Below are 9,790 nucleotides of genomic sequence, written 5' to 3' on the forward strand. Positions count from 1 at the left end.
TCTACCGATTCTCATTTTTTAACTCTATTGACGACACCGTCATTGTGCCACTAGACACAGCTTCCCCAAGTGGGCGTGGCCGAGTCACTGGCTGACAGTTGGAGAGGGAGGGATTCACTCGGAAAAAAACATGAACGAAATTAGTTTGAGCCTTTGAGTGAAACATAAACAAGCTGAAGGAAGCGTCGTCCCGTCAGTGTGAACACAGAGCTAAGAACAACACACCCCGAAGGGAGTTTGACTTCACTCTGTTTTTAGGAAGGCGTTACTCCACAATACTTTTACATCGGGTATGAATAGGGTACATTTGTTTTTTGCTGTATTAAAAGTCAGAATGTTGAATATTGTACCTTTAGTTGCAGCCTCTTGACTCTCACTGTCACGTCAGTTTTGGTATAAAGGGAAAGAGAAAGCATTTACAAAAAGAGCCAACTATCATCTTTGAACTTAAAGGAAGTTACATTTTGGTAGTTGTATTTAAAAAGTACCTCCATTTTTCATTTTCTTTACATCTTAGTTGTAACATCCCAACGTAAAAACACACTCGTGAAACTAAACTGATTGTTCTTAATTGTTTAATAATATATTACATTTATGTCGTAATACAATAATAATAATAACAACAGTAATAACATTAATAATAAACATACACAGAAAGTACAAAATGATTTGTTATTTTCTTTAAGTTACCAACACGCAGCACTTCAAAACAAAAAGAAAACAAATCTCCTTGTAGCTGCCTTTGACTCCTCCTTTTCTCACACTCCCAGAGGACTCAATTTCCCATGACCACCACTTTAAAAAGAACTATGTATGGAAGCATTGCTCGTCCAATCAGCTGGAGTTAAAAGTCTCCTCAAAAGTTCCAAAGGAGCAAAAGAGCAGGTTTGTTGTCTCAGATATGGCTTAGGACAATTTCCAGATGAGCTCAGTCCGAAGAACGTGTGAACGGGAGCGCGACCGATGGAGGCAGGGGGGGTTTCTAAAACACTGATGAAGGTGACATGTTTACCAAAATTTAAAAAATAAAGGTAGAAGTGGGGGTAAATAAAACTATACAGCCATATGTAGGAACTCATCCTGAATAGATGTTTAGTAGACGCCATCATGACACAAACCAGCTACTGAGAAGAGAGGTCCATGCGTCATGTTCGAGTGAGGTGGAAACACATTACAGTACAGATATCATCGTAAACCCCGCCTCCTCCACCAGAGGGGCCGCAAGGGGTTCTGGGAGGTAACAGTTTTCATCCTGAGGGCGAAAGAAAAGACACCGAGGGGGGGTAACAGTCAGTCTTTTCCCCTCTTCCTTTCTGCCTCTCGTACATTAACACAGCAGTCCGTCCTCCGCCCTATTTGCGGTGCTTCATCTCCTTCTCGTGGTGGCTCTTCCCTCCACCTTCGCCCTTGTCTAGCATTTTGATCGCCTCCATCAGGTAGCTCTGGAAGGCGGAGAGCGCGGCGCAGATGGCGGGCGTGCCGAAGCCGTGGGTGAGCAGGCTGAAGTGGGTGAGGCTGCCCTGGACGCCGGGCTCCAGGCAGGGGGTGGGTCGACTGCCGCCCAGCGGAGAGCGGTCCTGGGACATGAGGTCCACGAACTCCTTACAGATCTCCCTGAGAGGAAGAAAAAAAAGAGAGGAGACATTAGCTTGATATCATACCAACACAAGATGATCTGTACTTATCGTTGACTGCTCTCGACCTTTCAACTCTTCCTAAACCACCTCGTGCTCGGTAACAGAAAAATATTTGATGGAATATACAGTATTCAACTGAAGCTGACACTTCAAACAGGTGCCAAAAGAAAGTCTCCAAACACCCATAAAAAAGGCCACTGAGGTTGGTTGGGTCTGAACGTGTTTCAAATACAATTCTACAATTCACTTTTGTCCATCTGCGACGTACATCAGAGAGTAAGTACAACACTAATCCATTCATACACCGCCACCGAAGCAGAGGGAGCAATGCAGGGTTAAGTGTCTTGCCCAAGGACACATCGGACATGTTGCTCAGCTGGGGATCGAACCCTCGAACGTCTGGTCGAGAGGCGACGACTCTACCAACTGAGCCACAGCCGCCCCCACTAAAATAAACACTATGACACACATGACAAGATGTTTCTTCTTTTCCACTTTGAATGGTTTCAAAGTATGAAGAGCACAAAATGTGCATCTCTTTAAAACATGTTGTGCATGTAGTGAAGCAACTTCCTCTTTACCTGGTACAATAAATAAATGCATATGGTAAAGTACTCTGTAGCCTTACAAGACTTTACTGTATTCTAACATTTTAGATTTAAAAAATACATTTAAATTCTGAAAATCAATTCGGTCACATTCACATGGTGACCATGGTGTCGAGCGTCTTTGGTCAGGTCAGGTGAGTTACAACAAGTTAATCCTAAACTGAATCAAATCATTTTTCTAACAGATGACATTCACATTCACAAATGAATTGGATATAATCAAAGCCTGAGATATGTATGTCCCGTTGGTATTTCCACTTTAATTGATCAGGATTAGATATGCATCATTAAACCAGGTATCAAGCTCTAATAGATAAAACTCTAAGATCTCACTTCATCAGTCTACACTTGGTTTTAAAACAGTTTGATGCACACTAGAAAAAAAAGGACAAATCTGAAGAATCAGAGGACAAAATATCCTGACTAATTAATGAACTCCTTAGTGTGCTTGAAAGTCCAAGTACACTGGATCCTACACTTCCCATAATGCAACTAGAATCCTGTTAGAACAGATAAAACAAAAACAACAGAGAGCCCAAAACGGACCCTTGGGGAACACCGTCCCTCTTTCAGACTCCATGCCCTTCACACGCTTTCTGAAACAGCTTGACGTCTTCAAGCCGACTTTAAAAAAATGTAAGGGATGTAATTTAGATTTTCTAAAACTTGACGAAACGCCTGAGACGATATTTTAAAGCTGTTCAAAACCACTAGGATGTATCGAAGAAATTTAGAGTCCAATGTACACAATAGAAAGTAGAGATAATTTTTTGTTCCATTTTCAAGTAATAATGATGTTTTTATAATTTCAAGAGGTTTTCAAATCATTTCTATTTGAATGGAACTTCCCCACAAATAGAAAACTGACTTTGATGTTCTCCTTTAAAGACAAACTTTGTGTTAGGATATCCAAACGTGTGGAGGAAGCACTCACTTTGTGGCGAGCAGCATGCTGCGGCGTGTTGGGAGCTGGTCCGGCTCGCTCTGCCTGCACAGATACTCAGCTGTGGCTCTGGCTGGAAACTCTGTCTCACACACGTAACCAAAGTCCCGCGCCAGATGGACGGCCTCACCTGCAGGAGGAGGAGGAGGAGGAGGAAGAGGAGGATGAGAGCGTGTCTATTAAAACTATCTAGAAGGATCATGAACAGTGTGCCGCATTAGTTAAGTCTCATTTTAGATGTAAATCAAACACAATGTCTTAGAAAGTCTCTTAAAATGACACAACATCGATTTTCTGCGAGTGCTCGGGTCAGGCCGGGTCACAAGACAAACTCCGCAGCCGTTTTTCTCACTTTCACCACTCAAACAGTTCATTGCTCTTTGGCTTTGTGTGGCAGGCGCACGCAGACTTTACAAACGACACCCTTCCCTTGTGTGTGGCCCCGCACGAAAGCAGCCACCCGTGCTCTGACTGTTTATTCATGTGTGCTCATGCAGAGATATTTTCTATGTGAATATGTGTCTGTTTCTGTCAGCATGTATGCAGGTCACTGTTTTTGTGTGTGTGCGTGTGTGTGTGTATGTGTGTTCTTCCCCTACCCTCCACAAGAGATGTTAGCAGAGTGACGTTGGCGGCCTTGCGGCGCCCGGCGGGCAGGTTGAGGCCAATCTTCTCCAGACGCTCTCTCAGACAGCGGCCACCATTCTTTGACTTCGCCCTGAGGGGGGACACAGAGACAGAGAGCAGTTTTTAGGAGATGCTGCTTCAGTGTGTGTGTGTGTGTGTGTGTGTGTGTGTGTGTGTGTGTGTGTGTGTGTGTGTGTGTGTGTGTGTCTTCTGTATCCTAGCTCTGTGTCTGTTTGTCTTTATGAGATTTGTCATGCTCTGTGTGTGTGTGTGTGTGTGTGTGTGTGTGTGCTTTTATGTAAGTGAATGTGAAGCTGAAATCTTCCTTCAGTATGCTCCCTGTCAACACTGATAGGATCTTGTATCTTTTGGTGTTTTTTTCGCAGTTCTTGCTCAACTTTCTTTTGCCTGTACTAATCCCTTTCTGTTTTTTAATGTCTAAGATGTAAGGACATTTTAATAATTAACATTAAAAATATACCGTATTTTAAAGTCATTCATCTGATCGGCAGCAGTGGCAGAAGACATATTCAGAGACTTTTCTCGGATTCATCTTCTTATAACTAGAATCAAAATACTCCCAGCATTCAAAATGAAGTACCAGCAAAGCAGTAATTATTACGGAAGCCCTAAGTGGACATAAACCATACAATTAATTTACTCAACAATCACATGATAACGAGTAATTCCAGCTTGTTGTCTTGATATCTCAACTTATTTCTATGATTTTATGGTGATCTAGTTAAGATAACAATTGGCTGGTCAGTACGATAGGCCGGACAACCACATGACATGCTGCCATTGCCGACATGGATGACGTAAGTTAAGTAAGTAAGTAAAGTTTATTGATATAGCAGCTTTCCGGAACAGATACAACAAAAACAACAGTGGGCCCAAAACGGACCCTTGAGGAACACCACAAGTTGAGCCTGTTTCTATGTTTTTTGTGTGCGTTTGAAGCTCTTGGGATACGAGATAATAAAGTCCAGATCTAGAGAAACCAACCAGAAATGTCATCGCAGGAAAGCAGAGTAAAAAAAATGTAAGGATGCATGTCTGCTTAGGGCTTCCTTTATTAGTAGAAAATGTCCTATAATTAAAAAAAAAAAAAAAAAAAGCACATTGTGCAGATAATTGCCCCTTGTGAGATTCCTTACTAATATTTTAGATAAATAAATTATATGGATTAGTGTTGATATGGAAGATGAATTTGTTGCTGTTGTATTCGTTTTGAGGCGGGGCTAATTTGACAAGCTTTATGCACTATTCGGTGGTTTATCGATACACAAGGAAAGTATTTTTTTAAGCCTAACATATAATAAATCCTAGTTTACCGAGCAACAACTAATTAAAGCTTTGATATAGTTGCAAAGAACTAATTTTGTCAGTGTGGAAGTGTAGAGTGGAAGTGGGAAAACTCGAGAGAAGTCCCTCATGTTCCCTCGCTGTTTGTCTCTGCTGATGATGCTTTATGATATTTACTACCCTTCAGATCTTTTAATGATGTCCTTTTAAAGAATTTCAGCCCTCTACTCGAATCATAAAGTTGTTCTCTCGCCCCGGGGCTGTGGTTCATTAAAACACATTGCTCCTCTTGTGATTTAGTCCCATGACCCATTTTTGGTCCTCAGCATGAGGCCTCATAGTAAAGTTAAAGCGCTTCAGTCTGAAAGCTTCCGGAGAATTAGAGGACATGGTTCATAGCGAAGGATGTGTGCAACCAAGAGCCACCCCTGTCATGTGGCTCAAAGCATGATAACGGCAAGCTTTACTTACAAATTCAATACAAGGACGCAGCCTACATCACAGTGTTGACGGTACACCGGGGTAGTTCATGTTCACCATTTTACTAGAGCTACTTTTAAACAACTTTTAACACAAAATGAAGCTCAAGATCTTTTTTTGTAACGGCTGTCTCTCCCCTGAAACTGTTGTTTGTTTGACTGTCAAACCCTGGCTCTCTGTGTTTTTTCTGCTCTTTCACAAAAAAGAAAGAATAAATATCCGGTATCATCCACGGCTGCTTTTAGAATAAAAATCTGTGAGCTCGTGTGTTATTATTTGCACAAACAGATCACAACGTACAAGGTGCAGGTTAAAGCGCTGTGCAGGCACTTCCTTAGTAAACAAATCAAGATGGCTGCCACTGGTGTTTTGAATGGGGCATTACATCAGTGTTGAATAAAACTGGATGTTGGTTGACATGTACAAACGGTTGAAGTGTTAGCTTCTGAATCTTTTCATTCTTAGTGTCTGTATATCGTTGAACTAGAAGCCCTATCTGAAAATGTAAAAAACACAATTCACGGCTTTTGGGAGATCTTTCCTTACCTGACTCTTCAAGTCTACTTTTAGATTTGTTAGATGAGATTATTATCAAAATCTGGAGGCTATAGATGTTCTGTCTGATATGTTCATGATTGTGAACATTTGCTAGTTTCCCCCATGTTATTTCAGGTTTTCTTTCCTCATGTATCTTGTATAATGTTTGTATGTAAGGCGAGTCATTGTTTACTTGTTTAACGGAGCTGCCTCTCTCTTCCAGGACGCTCTAAAACGAAAACCACCAACAGATGTTTTTTTTTTTATCCTTATCAAGTTATTTCATGAATTTGTTCTCAACCTTTTACGCTTGTGATCCAACAAATCTGTATCAGTTCAACAACACTTCTCCTCATCCTGTTTACATGAACACAACGAGGCCCAATGAGGTTAATCCATTAACCGTGTAAAAAGATCGACAGCACAACCGCACCCTGAAAGTGAAGCCAAAATATTTAGAGCTCCCCCTACTGACTGGCTGGGGTACAGGTCATAAGCTCCTCCTCCTACATGTTAACAGATGGGACATGGGTCAAACTATTAAAATTAAAATACATGTCAAACTATTACGTGTTCTGACATTATAGTTCTATCATGATGATTTTGTCAAATTGTTAAATTGTGTAGAAGTTTATATTTTAGTAGTTACTTGATTTCTCCCTTTATTTAAAAGCTTTATATGCGATTTTTTTTAAAAAATTTACCTGAAATGAGCGTGATCTAGAAACACAGTTAAGCAGTGAGTACAGTATGTTATTCTTCTTTTCTCTAGTCCCTCAATTAAACAACTTTTATACACGAGGGGAGGAGTCAGCCGGCCGTCCTGGCGATGTAAACAAACTGAAGATAGGACTCTGAAAACTCTGAAAACATCACAGACAGTGGGACTCGGGTGTTACACCCGTTGTAGACAGTCATGACTCACAGAGTTATTTTCAGAGGATATACTTGATTTATATATTTAAGTGTGAAAAATCACAAAGTCTTTAACTGATGTTGTCCCTTTATTTAATGTAATAAATTTAATAAAGTTTATCTTTAAAAAAAAATGGTATGACGTCACGTTTAATAGCTCAGTTGTGGCGCTGTGTGTAGCTAATAAAGAGTGGAGGAGGAAGAGTAAGAGGAAACTTAACGGAGACTAACAAAAGAGTTATTGAACTTTCCATAACAGCGAGTGTCCGCTTCAAACCGCAACGAGAATCTGGACTGTACGAACCCGAGGGATCTTTACGTTTTATCCGTAAGTGAGAATGTGTGCTTTGGTTAGTAGAATGAGCAGGATCCACCAGTGAGAGATCCCTTCAGTGCAATGTGCAATATGTGAGCGTCTGTCTTATTTTGGCTTCATTTTTGTACAAGAGGAGGAGGTGGAGACGTGTAGTCCATCTTTATATACAGTCAATGAGACAAACTTTACAGTTTCAAATCAAAGATTTAAAAAAGGAAAAGTCAACTAAAGACTGAAGGTTTGAAAACAGCTCTACGACCACAGAGAGACTCCTCTTACCTCCGGAGGACTCCACCCAGCAGAGAGGCGTTGAGGCACTCTGGCGGGGAGAGGCGACGCTGCACCTCCCCGACCGTCACCTTGTACTTGGAGGTGGAGCTTAGCAGCGAGAGGCGACCCGGGACCGAACAGAAGACCTCGGCCGGGTTGGACACGGCTCCCATCCCGAGACCCTCCTTACACATGGACAAGGCGGACAGAGACGAGCCGTTGAGCTTCGACGGGATGGGAACTGGTGCGAAAATTGGATAAATGAAGTCCAAAGGAGAAAACAAAGTTAGCATACAAACTTTTCAAAACAAATCTCAACAAAAAAGCAACAAAATGAAGATGCAAAGTGGAGCTAAGAGATCAGGGCGGAACACAACTCATCAATCTAAACATATGTCTTATGTGCAGTGACAGTATTGTTGTGTGAATGAGTGTGTGACAGCGCTCCTCCTCCTCCTGCTGGTTAATCTATTCAGCGTAATGTTCTCCCTCGCGTCGACAGCTCTAATTCTGGAGCGCTGCTTGTTGATTCTGTTCTTTAAACTGCAGGTGGTTACATTTTAGCTGCGCATTCTCAAATAGCTCTGCTTCACACCTCACAGGAGCTCGATTCACGCTCGCTTTTCTGCACAGCGGTAAACTTTCAGACTCTGAAGCAGGAGGAGGAGGGGTCATAGAGAATCACCTGAAGCCACTTCAGGGGTTTAAATTTGAGAGGGCCACGCCTTTTCTTTTCTTTTTTTTTAAAGAATCTTCTCCCTGATTGGATAATTCTCAACAAGACTCACAATACCTGTTGCTGCACAGATTTTTTTTTCTGGACTACAACTAGATACCTTTTTCATCACATATTGTTTCTGGGTTAGTTAGCTATCTTTAGTTTGGTCTCTAAATAGTCAGAAAACTTTTTTTTTTATGGAAAACACATTTTCCATAAGCTATGCCTCAATGGTCTCGTCTTAATTAAAAGGTTTACAGTTTACTGTCACTGACCGGTAAATAAATGAAGGTAAATAAAATCCCATTTTCAGAAGCTGTAATCACAAAGAAAACGTACCAAATTTCAAATGAAAACAGTTCCTTTAATTAATTGAATGGATTTAATCTAATTGACAATTTGTAGTTCCAATATTTAAAATCATTTGACGTCTTACTTGGCTTTGAATTCTCGCTCTTATGTCATCTTCTGAGGTGGTAATCGGTGTAAATTAAATTTGATTTGGAGTCTTAAATCCTAAAGGCAATCTGCACTTGTGTGGGCAGAAATCCTTTAAACTGAGGAGTGAAAGGAATCAACCCCCTTTGTGTTTGTTTTTCATCTACTTAAAGACTTGTGAGGAGCGTCTGTTCTTGGAAACATGAACCTCATCTCTTTATGTGACTAAGCTTATGTCACCTGTACATCACTTTCATTAAAGTGTTGAGATTTTCAGACACAATGGTGGAAAAAAAACCACACACGCTAAACTCCCTTTGAATGTGAAACAACTGGCTGCTGAATCCCGGAAAAATTGTTCAAACAAGAAAAAACAATAAAAGGACAGCACTCTAAAATGTTTACTTTAATTGCCACGTGAACCTTTAAAGCAGACGCTCGTCTTCAGAGTGAAACAGGCAATTTTTCTCAGGTGGGACTTGTTTATAATCTTCCAAAATAGGAACTAGATTTTCAGACACCCATGCTGGAAGTGTTGCCTCCAGTCCAAAACTAAGGAAGTGAGCTGAATTGTGTTTGTGGCTTTTTTTGAAAAAGGATTCTCTAAATGCTTCCCAAACTGTTTCTAATCATCGACCATCTACTGAGGAAATACTGCTGATGAAAACTGGTGACGACATATTCAGTGGAGTTTATTTTGAAACTTTCTTAAAAAATGTTTTTCTTAGAAATACCCCTAATGTATTTTAACTGTGAGCACTAGTTGCCATGGACTTCGATGTGGGGCTTGAATTGGATACCATGAAAAATATATTGATCAACATAAGATGAAACAATATAAGATGTTTTTTGAATAAATGTCTGGGAGGGGGAGAATGTGAACTACATGCAACAACTTATACTGATGATTCTCTTGTGGATTTGAGGGAGAATCAGATGCCAATAGAAGTGTTTGGCCTGTTTACATGATGATGATGATGCATAATGGGTTTATTG

General features: G+C 40.7%; 1 protein-coding gene across 4 annotated transcripts in view; it reads right to left on the reverse strand.

Moving 5' to 3' along the window:
• Nucleotides 1-558: 558 nt before the first annotated feature.
• tfap2e (transcription factor AP-2 epsilon) overlaps nt 559-9,790 on the reverse strand; it is a 16,184-nt gene continuing 6,952 nt past the window's right edge. For 2 of the 4 annotated variants that reach the window (XM_061060010.1, XM_061060011.1), the window contains exons 4-7: nt 7,648-7,879; nt 3,788-3,906; nt 3,180-3,318; nt 559-1,614 (exon numbers count right to left, since the gene is read on the reverse strand). In XM_061060010.1, coding sequence (XP_060915993.1) covers nt 1,353-1,614; nt 3,180-3,318; nt 3,788-3,906; nt 7,648-7,879 — 752 coding nt within the window. In that variant the 3' untranslated portion in view covers nt 559-1,352. Of the gene's footprint in view, nt 1,615-3,179; nt 3,319-3,787; nt 3,907-7,647; nt 7,907-9,790 lie in introns of all 4 variants that reach the window. The other 2 variants (XM_061060007.1, XM_061060009.1) reach the window with 1 other exon arrangement.

This window comes from Labrus mixtus, chromosome 16 (assembly GCF_963584025.1).
Source record: "Labrus mixtus chromosome 16, fLabMix1.1, whole genome shotgun sequence".
NCBI lineage: Eukaryota > Metazoa > Chordata > Actinopteri > Labriformes > Labridae > Labrus > Labrus mixtus.